Raw genomic sequence first — 16,306 nt, forward strand, 5'->3', positions numbered from 1 at the left:
AACTTAAAACACTTTTTTTCCCATAAGATTCAGGAACTAAACTACGCAATATAAATATTTGGAGACTAAAAATAGGATTAAATAAAAATATAAAAACAAACATATTTTATCCTTTAATTTATTTATAAATGGACTAAAAATATATTTTATTCTTTAATTTATGAAAAAAAATTAACTGTTTAAATTTTATTAAGTTGGATTGATGTGAATTATTGACTTAAATATAGTTAATTTTTTTTATAAATGATTGAATTTTATTGTAATTCATAATAAAAAAATTTATTATTTTAAATTTTCAATATATTAAAATTTTGTTTTAAGTCTCAACACAATCAATAGTTATCACTTCATCATTTAATTAATGACTCAAAACAAAAGTTTTACTATATTAAAAATTTAAAACAATCAAAAAATTATTATCACTAAAAATAAAATTCAATTATTTATTAGGAACCATAACATATAAAATATTTATACAATTCCACGAGGGAGGTCACCGGTCAGCCCCAATAGGTATTGTTAGATACTAACGCATTAACAGACCAAGTGATCACATTAATAAAAGAAAAAAAAAAACCTGAATGATCACACCACATATTATATTTGATACATGGCACCCATTGCGCACAAGAATAAATTTAATACAACCATGGGTGAACAGTAATGAGTCTAATGACAATATGACCTCAATTTATGCATAGAAGGCAAAGTATAATATGCTGGTCTTGTATAAGGGAAACGCAACCTGATAATCAATGTGACTAATTTTACCACACATGTATGACTTGAAGGAAATGCAACCCAACCAATCCATGCTACAGACCAACCTAAAGCATTCTTGTGAAAAAAATCACCAAAAGTAGCTAGCCAGAAACGGGATATATATCTATAATCTCTCTCTCTATATATATATATCCTGGTGGATGATGAGAAGGTTCTAGGAATGTGAATAACCATAGCCCTGCCCGTATGCTGGTTGTGGTGCATACCCAACAAAAGGGGGGACTTGCTGATCAAAGCGTGACATTTGTTGAACACGGGGAACACCCATTACTGATTGGGGTCCAAATTTCCCATCACGTTTGTCCATTTCAATCTTATGTCTGCAAATCATATTCATTTCCCATTTATCATGTAATTCTAAACACTTACAACCATAATCATTAACCATTTGCGAGTAATTATAAATAACAATTTTACCTGCATGCAAGCACACACCCTACAAGATGAAAAACAATAAAACATAAATTTAGTAACAATGAATTCCACTATAAAGTGCACAATCAAAGGAAAAATAAAAATAAGCAGCAGCTAAGAAAAGAGAAGTCTTACGTGCAGTAGACGAAGTCAGCCAAACAAGATAGCAATTGAGAAGCCTGTCGAATTTCACTATTTCCCACAATTAAAGCAATAATAGAAAATATGCAGGCAAGTCGTTGAAGGACAAACATGAAAGCCTAAACATGAGAATTAGAAAATCAGTAAACAAAATACATAAGAAATAGTAGTATATTTCAATGTGTAAGTGTGTGGGTGGGTGAGAGAGAGAGAGGGAGAGTACAATAATGCAATTATCACATTGCGTAGTTTGAATATTAAATTCATCTTGTAACAGAAATCGAGTTGAGGCGACTGAATTTCCAAAACAGCAGACAACCTGAAGAAATGAATGACAGAGTACATGTAAAACGTAGCAGAAAAATGCCATATAAAATAAGCACAGAAAATACATGTAAAGTGACATAGATACCAACATAAAAGAAATCTTGCTTGCTCTTTATTTAAATGATAAATACAAACTTCAAGATAACAGCTCAAATGCTCTTTTTCTAAATTTTCTAATTCATCGACAAGTTTAAACATATATCTAAATCTATGGACCTGTTAATTTAAACCTATTTCAATGCATTTTCATCTTTTTAACTGTGGTAACCGAACAACCAAAACTTAAAGATGAGAAGAAAGGTTAAATATAAATGTATTACATTACAGCTTATTAAACATAATAAACTAATTATAGATGGGTTAAGTTTAATTGACTGCTTATATATCATCATTGTCACCACCATGCACCATTGATTTTGTAATACAAAAGAATGAAATAAGGATTTCCAGAGGGAAATCAATAAATTTATTATAGAAACTAGATAGGTATAAACAAAGGTTTTAGTATGTCAAATTTTTAACAGTATAAGAGGAAAAAATTATCAGTCATGATCATGAATTTATTGATCTATTAGCACCAGTATGAGAAAGAGAAGATTGACCTTAATTTGAATAGCAGTCGAAAAGGAAGGCGAATCGGGTAAAACATTCTTAATTCACCAATAAAGTTTGTGATCAGAAAAAAATCTATTAAGCCTATTTTTATCTTTTCCTACCTCAGCAAAATACTGAGTGAACTTGGCGTTTAAATATGAGCTTGACTTCTTGTCTATGAAATCCAAATATATACCTCCGTGGCATATTCAGATATTCGTTCTAAAATGAAAGCAAAACATGTAAAAAAAATGCTATACCTCCACACCAAGGCAGAGTTCAGGACATTTACTTTCTCCACACCGACCACTGCAGGGCATGTAACCAGCACAACAAGTGTATCTGGAGCAAACAAAAGAAAACCATATCAATCATCACACATTTAAACCATATAATTCAATTTTGAAATTTGGGAGAACTTGAACAGAATTAATTATTATTACCTTGACAGATCATCGTAAAGGGCTCGTTTGCGGAGCAGATATGATACACACGGTGCACTGTCATGTGACAACAGAAAATTAGCATGAAAATTACATGAAATAATTACTTTTATGCCATGGATAAAGTCCATTAAAATTGTGATTCAACTAACAAGGCATTGGAATGGAGAAGCAAAACACCAAAATGTAAGGTCAATGAATTGACAAGTAAAAAACTGAGATGATTGACACAGGCCGATCATTATATATACAGAAATCTAATTTTGTATAAAGAATACATCCTTATTAAAAAAAGATGGGCAAAAAAGCACCTCAAAAGAACATAATAACATATTTTTCGCATGGGATAAGATTATTTTCCAATATTAAATGTTGGTCAAAAGGCTCGATGTGTAAAATAAATCCTGTGGAGGACCAAATTCCCTTCTCAGGCGATCATTTACGAAAATTGGTTAGAAGTCAACCATAATTTGTTACCTCAAAATATCAAATAGAATTTAGAAAAAGATGCAGAAAAATTTGGATAGTGAGGATAAGTCAATGCAAGTCAACGTTGATCAATGACTGAAAAATTGCAAGCAGGAAGGCGGAGAAGACTTACCACCACAGAGAAAAGCAACAATCTGCATATAAATGAAAAGATTGAGAAACAATGTTAGACACTGAATATGTGTGTGTTTGCAACTGCAAGTTAGAATGAACTTACAAGGGGTGTCAGCTTGAATGGTACTAAAGAGATCAGAGTGCCAGAGATTGCGGAAGTTCTGGCGGAGTTGCATCTTCTCGATGTGCTGCTGTGAGGCCATTTCCTTCCACTGTTTCAGGAATCAGGAATTATCACAATCCTAACAACAACAAGTGTTACAACCACAATGATTTAATATAAGGAAATACAAGTGACAAAAGTCTGGTATGTGCGTTTAATTTCGACGTTCACAACTAGGATGACTTTGAACTTTTCAAGTGATCTCCAATTGGCCTATTGTTGGATCATAACGAGTAAACTTTACGATAAGAGGAATGCAAATCTATTGGTTTAATTTTTTAACAAACTAATGTCTTTAAATTAGAAAATAATTATCAAATTTATTATTTTGAGTTACAGTTTTTTATTTTTCATAAAAGTAAATATTATGATGTTTTAATTTTTTTTAAATAATATAGTTAAATTTTTTTTTACAGCATTAATATAGTTATAGTTATTGTTATACCTTTTTTTAATATACTAAGATCATTAATGTAATTAATTAATAGAGATAAAAAAATAACGATATAAAAATACGATATAAATAATATAAGTCAATTTAAAAGATTACTTCCAATGTATCGAGAGAGAAAAAATTACTTTGTACACCTATGGCCTTTTCTAAATACGTAATCAATAATGTACTTAATACTTTAATTACAACCCGATCAGACTACAAGTGAGCCTTCGTATGTGGTTTCTTATTTTTTGAACACCCAAACTAATGTACTTTATACTTTAATTACTGTGAAATTAATTTCATAAAATAAAATTTCTAAAATACTATTAGTGACACATTGATTTTTAGACAACGAAATGTAAGCTTCGTTAAAAAAAAAAAAAAAACTTCTTCCTTAAAAAGATACTTCTACAAAATTATTTGAAAAAGGACTTAACAACCTAAGTTTACAATAGCAAGATTAAAAACTCAAAGTTGGGTAGTTGGGTTGGGCCCGCCACTAAGTTTTTTTGTGCTTAATTAAGTGTAAGGGTCTATTAAGGTGTGCGTCGCTCTTATATAAATGATTATAAACGACTGCTTCTGCTGTTAAAAATAATATTTACTAAATTACTACTTTAAAGACATCACTTAGTAAAAAAATAAAAATAAAAGGCAACTAATAGTTTATTTCAGTTCGTTGATAAATGATTAAATTTTATTTTAAATTCTTAATAAAAAAAATTATTATTTTGACTATTTGATATATTAAAACTTATATTAAGTCTATGTTATGTGATGACGCCATATATAAAGATTAACTTTTGTGTTAAATGATCAAGATGATCTGTTTTAATATATGGAGAACTCAAATCAATAATTTTTTTTATTAAGAATTTATAATAAAATTTGGTTATTCATAAAACCTTTAACATATTTAAGTCTTTAATATAATTAGGTTTATTTTGATCAAAATTGTAATAAAATAATTATAATTCATCGTAAAATAATAATATTTTATAATTTAAATTTGCGTAATGTGTGCATCTTAGCATATTAGAGTGCGTTTGCATAAGAGCTAAAAGCAATACAACCAGCATTCACAGGAGAGCTTCAGCATCCTTGCTTTAGTATTTTTGCTTTGGAAAACATTTTTTTCGATGAACATAGATACAATACATTTCTAAACACATCCTTAGTCTATATATATTGTGAAGTTGACAAGCCTACTTGAATTGAATAGCACCATCGTGGATAACAATTTTTTTTACTGCACATGAATAATAAAATCTTCATCCAAGTATTTAAAACATACACAATGTTTAACATGCGAGACCTCTAATTAAACTTTAAAAAAAAAAAAAAAACTTGTGTTAATTAATCCTTATGCTCAGTAGTAAAAGATACATTCCTTTTAATATTAAATACATATTTCTGTAAACATCCATTCTTTTGTATTTAATTTCATTTGCTTCAAAGAAATAATTATTTATTTTCAATGTCTTTCTAAAATAATTTAAAAACAATAATGTTTTGCTTAATATAAAATAAAAGGGCAATATTATTCGGAGAAAATGACTTCTTTATATAGGGAACTAAGAAGGAGAAGCATGGACTCACGCACGCACTCATTGTCTCTTCCTGTGTCATGCCATTAAAGAGAGACAGAGATGTGTTGTTGCTGCAGGCCTTCCATTAAATAAGTCAGAGCTCTGCAGCTTCTCATAAACAAACACACAGAAAACAGCACTCCCTCACCAGCCAAGCTAAAAATAACTTTGTTAATTTTTATTTTTATTGTTATTTTTTCATTGAGGCAAGCAAGGCAAGGCAACTAGTAGTTTCTTTCAGTTGTAATTTCAATGTCTTCTGATCTCTATACTTTTGACATTTCTTACCAAAGACATTCAAGCCCAGACAACATGGTCTCCTATGATGGAAATGGAAACTTTGTATTTTTCTCTGACCCTCACTCTTTCCCTTTCCTCACTGGCTCACCAATTGATGATGTTGTTCAAGGGAATTTTAACACTTCTCTTGACCCTTTTTCCTCTTCTTTCTGCTCCTTTTCTCCTCAGGAAAACCCTGTGCAACCTCTGTCTAATATAAAGGGTGAGTTTAGAAGTTTCTCTTATTTGCATGGCTCCGAAGTGACAAGTAAGGAATGCCAAATGGGTGTGGATTATACCTACAATCAGCACTTTATTTCTCAAACTTGTCATGGTTCTGAAAGTGCATCAAAGTTAATTCAAAGGAGCTTCAGCTGTACCTCTTTTGATGAGAAGCCTCGTTTCCCCTTTGAACCTCACCCTGACACTCTCATGGATTTTCAATGGCATGCTTTGAACTCCCCTGAAAACACTTTCTTCGCAGCATCAATGAGGAGAGTGTGCAGTACAGGAGATTTGCAGGTATAGTATTTCTTTCATTGTTAATTTTTATTTGAGAAAATAGTTTATGTAATCAAATAAAAAATTTACATGTATGGTAAATTTGTTCATTCCTGTACTAACTACTTTTAAATTTATATTCATCATGATTTATGATCAGATTTTTAATTAGTTGATAGTATAAAGTCTTGAAAACATAAATGGAAAGTGTAAAAAAAATTACCATAAAATTATATCAGCTGTAATTTCTGATTCATTGATAATGTATAACAGTTAAACTCCATAAATTTTTACACTCATAATGCATAGAAATTAAACTCTATTTAGTTTTATTAAACTTTGTTTAGTTTTTGTTCAGAACATGAAAGCAGCAGATATGTCTCAAACGGAGAGCCCCTTGTTGGAGGAAGGAAACTTCAAAGTAAGGCGTTATAGTGCCGAAGAAAGAAAAGAAAAAATCTCTAAATACAGAGCTAAGAGAAGCCAGAGGAAGTTCAATAAGACTATTAAGGTAAACAAAAAAGCACCAGCTATTTGACTATTTTGATTATTTATTTATTTATTTATTTGGACGTGTATTTGACTATTTGTTTAGTGCTAATAATTGAAAGACAAGAATGAGAATGATGTATTAGTTTATAAAAGATACGAAGGAATTTTTAGGCAAATATATACGAATGCATGATTAGGAGAAGAAAATAGATAAAAGAAAAGAAAAAGGTCTGAATGTGGCTGCTTTGTTGTTTTGTGTGGGTACCAACCAGTATGCATGCCGAAAGACACTAGCCGACAATAGAACCCGCATACGTGGCAGATTCGCACGCAACGACGAAATCAGAGAGATTCCGAAAGCACCTTGTTCAAGTTCAACCACAGAAGAATATGAAGACGAGTTCTGGGTAAATAAGATTTTAATTTATTGCTCTTCTTAAATCTCAAGCTATATACATTAGAGTTAGACAACACATATTGACATACTCCATTGTTGACCAGTTAAATGGGGTGTCGATATTTATGATTTTTATTTTTTATTTTTATGAAGGTTGAATTCATTGAAGGATTAAATGAGGAGGTCAACGGTTAGAGCAGAACAATGTGCAGAGATAGTTATGGAGCTCCTCAGTTTCAGTAGCTGTGTGTGTCTTTGGAGTCTTGACAGAAGCATCTTTCTTTTTATGAGTTTTGGCTGATAGTCACTTGACAACGAAACAGCCTTTTTGTATGCAAAGGAAAGAATTCCGAAAGGCTTTTCAATTTTAATTTTTTTTTAATAAAGTCGCTATATTTAAGATCATAAGCTATGGAAGTCAAATGTAAGTTGGGTAGTTATAGGTTGCTTCCACTTAGCTTTTTGCTTAATTGTATTTGATTTTGATTTCTCTTGGTTGCGATTTGTTCAGTGTATATAACCATGTATCATATTCAATAATCAGGTAATGTATTTTATTTTCTTGTACAGAGTAACTAAGGTTATTCTCTTTTCTATGTTGTGTGGATATTACTACAAATCCAATAGGACTTGAATCTTGACCCAACAATTATGTAAATAAGGATTAAAGTTGTTACTATGCATAAATATGAAGGCAGGAGCACGTAATTTTTTTCAAACACATATAAAAAAAAAATAGCATGTAGGGGTGCTTTTTTTCAGACACAAATTAAATATTATAATACCCTAGTTGCTATTAGCATTCGTAATTAACCAAGAGCATGTAGGACTCATAACCGCAATTCTGCCTAATTCCAAGTGATGTCTAGTGAGTAGTGAGGAGCTCCAACTTTCCAAACAACAAATATGTCCGCTCTGTAATTAACTAGCCCGTTGCTGACAGTCGCAAACGCAATTAAATATTATTCGAATTTATTGTGTGGAATTAATATACTGAGTAGCTTCTACATTCAGCTATTTTGTTACTGTAGTTTTAATCGTCAACTTGGCTTAGTTAGAGGAAAAAACCTGTTGGTCTACACAATTTGTTGGCAAAGGGATTAAAAGATTTTTGTTGAATTTTTTAAAAAACTATAAATTTGAACAGAGATTAATTAAATATGAAGTGAATCTATAAAAATTTGTGATATTCCATAAATAAATTTATTTCTATCAATAATAAAGTGTATATTCAAAATAATGTGTTTTTTTATAAGCTAAGGTTTTATTATAAAAAAAATGCTGGAACAAAACATAAAATAATGTGTTAAAGAATATAATGTTAATATTTCTCAGTACTTTTAGTCTACTTAACCAATCTGTTAAGATTATGAATAAAACATAATTGACTATAAGAAATTAATACTAAAAGTGTGCTTCATTGTGTTTTTGTTTGTTACTTTTAAAATTTATCTTAATTTTTTTTTTCAAAAATCTAATTGATAGAGAGTAGAAATGAAAAATAAGATGTAAGGGAGGAATGAAAATCATGAATAATAAGAAATTAAAAGTAAAAAATTTAAACAATTACGAAATTATCTAGTTTCTTATTATTTCAAAATAATTTCAAAAACTAGATTTATCAAACATTTTTTATTTTTAAAAACATGAAAAAACAACTTTATAAAAATGAAACAAACAGAACCCACTACATAAAATATTTGATTGTGCAGCAACTGGCTTAAAGCATAAAAATTTGGCAACCAACTGCACAATTTGACTGCCATAGCCCATAGCATATGATGCTATTATTGCAGCAAAACAAGGCTCGGTTGGATGCAATTCTTGTTGGTTCTTTCCTAGAAACAGGAACTGATAAAGGCTGAATACCTAAGTTTTAGGGGGCGCCAAAAGAAAAAGAAGCATCCACTTAAAGAAATCATTCGTTTTCTACTGTAGTGGCAAATATAGTATTGTTGCATTAATTCAAGATATCAATTTTGTTAAGTGGGATTTTCCTTTTCCAATCAGATACTAGTCAAATAAATTCCAAGGATAAAGGACGGTTAATCAGTAGTTTATGTTTACACATTTTTATGCTGTCAAATCGTTGCCCATAATAAGCATATTTAACACACAACAATCTCAGGAAAAAAAAAAAAAAGGGCTACTTATAATTAACTTCAGTTTCAAAACACACAATTTTCAATCCTGTTCGTCTATAATGGCACTTGATTAATAATCTAATATATCTTGTTGAAAGTGAAAGTCTTTTAATTTTAAATATAAAACAGTCATGAACTCAGTATTGATTTTTTTTTTTGAGAAAAATCCAAACTTCTCTGTAAATATTTAGTGGTGAATACTAAAAGCATTATTTATAATGCAACACAAAAAAAAAAAAACTCATTATAATTCTTAATAACTACAAATGAATCCTTTTTTTAATATAATTAAAATTAACTTGTGATTTTTAAAAATCAATGTAAAACTTTTTGTTCTCAAATATTAATTTGTCCGTTGTCAAATTTTTAAAAGACAAATTTGAAGATTTATTCAATACTTTTTCGTCCAAAGGATTTACTCATTTTCTAATTATGGACTTAAAAAGAAAATATAAGATAGGAGGAGCTGTAACTTAATTCAAATATTCTTTAGGCCATTAGACATTAGTGTGAGTTTACCAAAAATAGATTTTTTTATTTATTTTTGTTTACAATTCTTTCATGACAGCTCAAATTTAATTAAATTTAAAGGGGTGATAAATGTTTTTCATTTGACTCATTTTTGTTCCCATTTATTCAGAATTTTAAAAGCATGCACCAAAATATATGTACTGTTGCTCTCGAGGTCATAAAGACACAAATAGGCTACTAACTAAAACCATGCCTAGATGATTATGCTGTATACAAATGTACCATATGTTGAAACAGAGGTTGGCAGCAATGCTCACAATCACAAAGACACGATATTACATGAACAGTAGAATAAGAGAAAATATGCTGTATAATGATAATATAAAACAGTTTATATTAGTATTAATCAGGTTTTTTTTTTCAAACTACAATAAAAAATAATTTATTAATCTTTATAATAATTATTTTGAAAGACATAATAACAGTAATTTGTTATTAGTTTATAGTATAAAAGTTTTTATAATGAAAATACATAGCCATTAAATTTATGGAATAATGAAAGGAAGCTCCATCTATCTGTAGGATAATGTCACTTTATAATAATAAAAAATCTTGAAGATATATCAACAGACGACTAGATACCAGCACTATAGATTCTCTTCTTAAATAATGAGGTGTCAGTACAAAGAGATGCTTCTGATCGTAAAGTTTATATGTTTCTTCTTTTGATAATATCCATTTTCATAGCCCTCTTCAAGTTTTGCATCTTTTTGTACGTATAATTTCATGCAAGTCATCAAGTTTTGCATTTTTTTTTGTACAATTTCATGTAAGTCGTCATGTTTAAACTCGAAGCAATTAGTTGAAAATTTAAATATACTAAATTCATATATTGATTATTTTTTTGCAAAAGTATATTAAATTAAATGATAAATATTTGCTCAAAATTTTTTAAAAGAATTACATGATTTTCATTCTCATCAGGATACGTAAGTGTCATGTGCAAATAATTCTTTTTTCTTTCAATTTTCCCCTTATTTTTATTTACATTTCTTTTTGTTCTGGGATATATATGCATTGTCAAAATTTATTAATGTGATTTGAAAAGAACAATAGTAAGTTACTGTAAAGTTAATAGTTTTATCTTTTTTTTTTTTTATTTCATGTATAATCAACTCTTGAAAAGTTATTGTAAAGTTAAAACCAACTCCTGAAACGAATTAGTTAGCGACAACTAATTCTAATGTTTTTTTATGGACTCTTTATTAAAATTAATAAAGTTAATGACAGGTCATTATTAATTAAAAATTTCGAAATGCCTTCAATTGCGACCCTTTCGAATGTGATCAAGGTTTAAAGGGAGATGGACAGAGAAATTAAATAGAGATTATAATGCTGATAAAATTAATTATGATGAGAACCTAAAATGATTCGAAAGACCCCACTTTTGACCATCACAGCCTAGCAAAAATGAATAATGAAAACTACTTCAACACCCTATGATTGCAGTGCTATAAGATGAAAAGTCCGATTAGCCTTTAACCTTGGCTCATTCCAGAGACCCCCAAAGATCGAATTTTCAAGCAAAAGGAGAAAATGAGTGCTAAGGAAAGTTGTCCACTGGATCTGTCCTGTTGTCAAGTCCAACAAAAAGCCTTTTGATTCGTATTTACTCATTAAGAATATTTTTCTAGCGATAATCAAAGACATAGAAAAATGTTTTATATATATTTTGGCACACGAATGGCACGGTTAGTGGACCGGCCTAGAGCAATATAATATGTCACCGGCAGACAAAAAAAGAGGTTGTGCACTATTGACGATAGAACTTTTGTCTGGGGTAAGATTGGAAAAAAAAATTAGAACTTTATAATTACCCATTTTAGTTTTTATCTTGCATAATGGGTGGAGAATCCAGCAAGATGGATAAATATGAGTCAGATAATACGGCAAACTATGGATATGATATGACAAATGGTTCCGGGCCAGGTGCACAATTTAGGGCAGTAAATTCATGCCCCCCCCCCCCCCCACACACAAATAAAAATAAAATCGTGTTACTTCCATGTAAAAAGTTTCTTACTCAACTCACATACCTCACAAATCACAATAGTGCAAAATCAATCTCCTGTAAATATTTCTATTTTTTAGCTATCTTTGTTTGGAAAAACTGTGGTGGATTCTGATATTTGATATTTTGCTCCTTCTACGCATGTGCTTGACAGGAAGTCTGACATAAGATTGGAACTACCACAGCCATATTCTCTTAATCTCTTCCCCGCAACATAAGTTGTTGGATTCGAGTATGTTACGTATATATTAGTGCCTCTTCTTTTTGTTTTCATGTTTTGGCAAATATGTTGATAATAAGCTTGAAAGAACTAGGATGGAAAGAAAGAATAGAGAGGGAAAAAACATGAATAATAATATATTTTCTTTTATTTTGTTTAAGAGAAAAGAAAAAGAAAATAAAAAGAAAAAATGATTTCTAAAACAAAAATTTAAATTTTCTCTTCTAGCTGTCTTACTTTTCATCTACCCACCACTCCAAAAATGATAAAATCTTAAGAAGAACTGTACTACCAAAATTAGCCACCATAATTAAAGAGTTCGGAATCTAATTAATTCCATAGTAGAATCTCATATTTCTAATATAATTTGTAGTTATTAAATCCTAACATATATGCCCTTGAAGGTTTGACTTTTTGAAATCAATGATGAGCAAGCTAGAAAATAAAATCGGAGCACTACCACGAATGCTAGCTAGGGAAGCTCTTTGGCATAGGTTTGATGGGTGTTTTTGTTTAGTATGAATATTGAATACATTATACGTAATAATGAAATACAAATTACATAAGCTAAAGGAAGAAAAAAAGAATATTCGAGGAGTCAAGTGCTATATGTTCCTAGGTCTTGGCATGCACAAGACAAGAGGTTCCTCGCGGCCAACGTCTAAAGTATCCACAACTCGTTTTCAATTCAGAACTCTTTCTCAACTCTTACCAAATGTCTGATAGCGACACGCACTTGTTTCTTTATTTTTATTTTTGTTTCAATTCAACTCCATTACTAATTTTTAGTCACGACACAAAAATAAAGGAAAATCTCCACAACAAACTTACCAACATGTGCAAATAAGTGAAATGAAATGACTACGCTAGTGACTTTTGATGTTGGGGCGCAATACAAATTCCTCTTCCGCTTCAGCAGGTAGCGACAGAAGCAATCCTGTATGGTGGTAAATCACGCATTCTAGCATTCTATGTAAAACAGTAACTTCCAGACAATACCAGCAACCTGCTCCTCTCAATTCTCAAGTCTGGACTTCGTTCTTGACTAATTATGGCATTTTTTCTTAAAATTCCTATTTAATTTAAATTTTATTTGGTTTCAATTCTTCAAAGTTCAAACTTCGTTGTGTTTTCCTCCCTGTTAGTGTGGCCACGTAAGTTATACTTTTTCTAAGAAATACAAGGACTGAGATAAATAAAGTTTAAGGACTAAAAGAAACTCATTTTTAGAGATAAAAGTATATTTAACTCCACATTTTATTATATTAGGCAGAAAATGCTTCTGATTTTTTTTTTTGTTGAAGTAGAAAATATAATATATCATACCAATAAGATGACAGAGAAATGCTATAACACTTCATTTGCATCTGCAGTTGTACTCTCTCGCATCCAATCACATTTACTCGTTTGCTAATTACTAGTTTTGAATGGCTTTAGAAATTAAAGGATATGTGTCCTCTCCTTTTATATATATATAATCAGACCCGACCCAATTATTGATCGGGCCACACTTACATAAACAAATAGTATTGGGCTGGCCCACACTTGTTAAAATTCCGGTACACGTAGCTAGCCCAACCTTTTATCTCTCTATTCATATTCATTGCTGTTTCTATTTTCAATCCGTTAACACTTCTTGATCAAAACGCACGGTTTTGTTATTATTCATTAATTCGTCGTAATTTCATTCTCCATGCATCTGTTTATTTTTGTAGCTTAAACGTAATCAATCTTCTTGGATATTATTATATATCGAAAAGCTAGTGTAAACTTTTGGATGGAAACGAAACGATGCAGGTAGTGCTAAATTGTTAATAGTTATTTTGGACACTGAGGAGACGATCAATAAAGGGGTTCTTGTTTCGAAGACACTCCAGCTCCACAAGTATTCTTGATTTCCATTTTCTGCTTGATCGTTACATTTTGTTGTTGCCGCACATGCATGCATGTATTACTTTTTACTGCTTATTTTATCTGATTAAAGTTAGAAAGCGTCTCCATAGTTAATAATCTTTCTTTTGTCAAAAACTAAAAGCAAAGAACATTTAGCTTGCTCCAGGATAAAAACACATATATACAGGAAGTGAGAGCGTCAAAGTTCAGAGGAGTTAATTTTGATCGTTTTATTATATCAGGATTAGATTTTTGATAAAACATGCTTGGCCATGATCAAGATTAATTATTTTCATCTACCACTCCCATGATACATATTCCTATGCATACATTTATATGTGTGTGATCAAGATTATTATACTTAAACCTAATCATAACCAATCATTTTTATTACATGACCAAAATTTGCTCCCCTGGCATTCTCATTTTTCACTTAATTACAAATATATCATCTTCAAAGTAGTACAGTTTATGACAATTGTTGGAGCTGGAAAGACCAGAATGCTTTTCATCTGACCGAACCAATGGTGGGAAATGAGACTGCATTGCACAACTTTGAGTCCCTTTACCGTAGTATTCCAATTCCAATTTTCTTGCATCAAATTAATACCAATAATTCCCATCAAATTTAAGCTGGACTTTGTCATATTCTAAGTTTTTGAATTTGTTTCCCTTTGTTTTACCCTTTCTTTCTTTTACCAATGCAAGGATCAAATTTATTCTTAAATTCTGCATGGTAAGTAGTCTTGGTATGGTTGCCTGATCAATTTCACCTTTGAGTCGAGTTTAAGAAGCTTTGGTAACTCTATTAAACTGGATTAGTTGTAGCAGTTAAATATGTTTGATTATCCTTTCTTATTGAACAAATGCACAGGGAACATATAACATTTGACATTTCTTTTTGGTTTATGAGCTCTCATTTGAAGTCTACACCTTGTAACTAAGAATTTACAATTGCCATCGGATTCTCATTCTCTAATAATAATTATGTTGTCAATCTGTTATGGCATTGCTTCATTTGCTGCATTCTCTCTGCAGAACCCAAGAGTAGGAGAGGAGCATGTCAAGCAATCATCTCACCATGGTGCTGCTCCAGCTGTTCCCGGGGGACTCTCAGAAAATGTTCCTTTAGGTGTCACTGAAATCTGTGGTGACCAAGTCAGTACTTCGCTGCAAACTAGAGATTCTAATTCAACTCAAGAAACAGTTGCTGGTGGCAATTATGAGATTGGGACCTCATCTAACTCAGAAAAGCTGAAGGAATCGGACACTGCTGTAAAACTTGGCTCGGCAAAGGATTCTGAAATTGAATTTTCTAAGTTGGAAAAAACTGTCATCTTAGAGGAAGAGGAAGAGGAGGATCCATGCCTAATTTGTTTAATAGGTGATGTAGCCACAGCTTCTTTATATATTCAACTTCTTTGGCTTTCAGCATTAACTAAGCTTTAACACGCGACAGTTATCCTATTTTCGTGGGAATTTACAGTTGTTGATGTATCTTCATCTTTTTATCCTCAGAGTATGATGCAGAGAATCCAAAAAAAATATCACAAAATGTGGCCATCATTTTATCCTCAGATCAATAAGTATGTTTTTTCCTTCATCTCTTGCATCTGACACTATCACTTTTGATAGCAGATTGGGTCCTCTTCTTCGCTATTTTGCTTTCATGTTTTATATTTGAATCAAGTTTTATTGGCGAGTGTCTGATTTTAATATAACCCAATGAAATGATATTCCCATCGGTGGATTGGCAAACCACCACAATAATAGACAAAGCAATATTTTTTTCGATGATGGATTTTCCTGTTAAGCTTGCCTTCTATTATCCCCATCGTTTTTTGCTTCAAATGTTCAGATGAAAGACGTGCATTAAAGAAAGTTTAGTCATGTGATGATTCATATATACATACATCGCATCAAGTAAGAATAATATTTATAAAAAAAAATATCGTTTGTTTTGTTATCCAAGAACAAAGAAGTTTCCAGTCAAAAAAAAAAAAAGAACAACGAAATTTGTGTTATTTTTTTCATTCGATAATTGAAGATTAATTTTCTTTGAGATTTAAAAATTGCTGAAATAAACTTCACTTCTCCCATTCATAACAACTCATTTATAAATTTTTATTTTCTTTTAAAAAGCACACATTTAATATGTTAGAGAATTGAAAACAATTTTAAAAAATTAATAGTATATAATCTCTAATAATAAAATCATAAACCATGACTAGAATAGAAATTTAATTTTAATAATTAAAAATATGAAAGATCTCCTCATTAAAAAATATAAACGATTAAGGTAATAGGTTATAAATAGATTCATTCAGAAGTTGTAATAAGAA

The 16,306-nt window shown here is 30.5% G+C and overlaps 2 protein-coding genes across 4 annotated transcripts; one reads left to right on the forward strand and one right to left on the reverse strand.

Moving 5' to 3' along the window:
* Window positions 1-500: 500 nt before the first annotated feature.
* LOC114373689 lies at window positions 501-3,664 on the reverse strand. Of its 2 annotated transcripts, XM_028331202.1 has the most exons (8): window positions 3,409-3,661; window positions 3,304-3,325; window positions 2,703-2,759; window positions 2,520-2,601; window positions 1,562-1,657; window positions 1,333-1,457; window positions 1,201-1,219; window positions 501-1,103 (listed from the first exon to the last, which is right to left on the reverse strand). In XM_028331202.1, exons 1-8 carry the CDS (start codon window positions 3,506-3,508, stop codon window positions 1,098-1,100), a joined length of 507 nt encoding a protein of 168 aa, XP_028187003.1. In that variant the 5' UTR covers window positions 3,509-3,661; the 3' UTR covers window positions 501-1,097. The 2 variants fall into 2 exon arrangements, with proteins under 2 accessions (XP_028187003.1, XP_028187004.1); XM_028331203.1 differs by lacking the exons at window positions 501-1,103; window positions 1,201-1,219 and having other exon boundaries at window positions 1,329-1,457; window positions 3,409-3,664.
* Window positions 3,665-5,490: 1,826 nt separating this feature from the next.
* Window positions 5,491-7,733, forward strand: LOC114375333. Of its 2 annotated transcripts, XM_028333109.1 has the most exons (5): window positions 5,492-5,838; window positions 5,965-6,297; window positions 6,635-6,787; window positions 7,041-7,175; window positions 7,319-7,733. In XM_028333109.1, exons 1-5 carry the CDS (start codon window positions 5,749-5,751, stop codon window positions 7,358-7,360), a joined length of 753 nt encoding a protein of 250 aa, XP_028188910.1. In that variant the 5' UTR covers window positions 5,492-5,748; the 3' UTR covers window positions 7,361-7,733. The 2 variants fall into 2 exon arrangements, with proteins under 2 accessions (XP_028188909.1, XP_028188910.1); XM_028333108.1 differs by having other exon boundaries at window positions 5,491-6,297.
* The last annotated feature ends 8,573 nt before the right edge of the window (window positions 7,734-16,306 follow it).

The sequence above is a fragment of the Glycine soja genome, chromosome 11, assembly GCF_004193775.1.
Source record: "Glycine soja cultivar W05 chromosome 11, ASM419377v2, whole genome shotgun sequence".
NCBI lineage: Eukaryota > Viridiplantae > Streptophyta > Magnoliopsida > Fabales > Fabaceae > Glycine > Glycine soja.

Bases quoted from the DNA above. Each gene is read 5' to 3' on its own strand.
- LOC114373689 (XM_028331202.1), bottom strand. From the start codon at position 3,508: ATGGCCTCACAGCAGCACATCGAGAAGATGCAACTCCGCCAGAACTTC. The intron at 3,326-3,408 runs GTAAGTTCATTC...ATTTATATGCAG, and splicing joins CATTCAAGCTGACACCCCTT to ATTGTTGCTTTTCTCTGTGG. The intron at 2,602-2,702 runs GTAATAATAATT...TGTTTGCTCCAG, and splicing joins CTTTACGATGATCTGTCAAG to ATACACTTGTTGTGCTGGTT.
- LOC114375333 (XM_028333108.1), top strand. From the start codon at position 5,749: ATGTCTTCTGATCTCTATACTTTTGACATTTCTTACCAAAGACATTCA. The intron at 6,298-6,634 runs GTATAGTATTTC...GTTTTTGTTCAG, and splicing joins GCAGTACAGGAGATTTGCAG to AACATGAAAGCAGCAGATAT. The intron at 7,176-7,318 runs GTAAATAAGATT...ATTTTTATGAAG, and splicing joins AATATGAAGACGAGTTCTGG to GTTGAATTCATTGAAGGATT.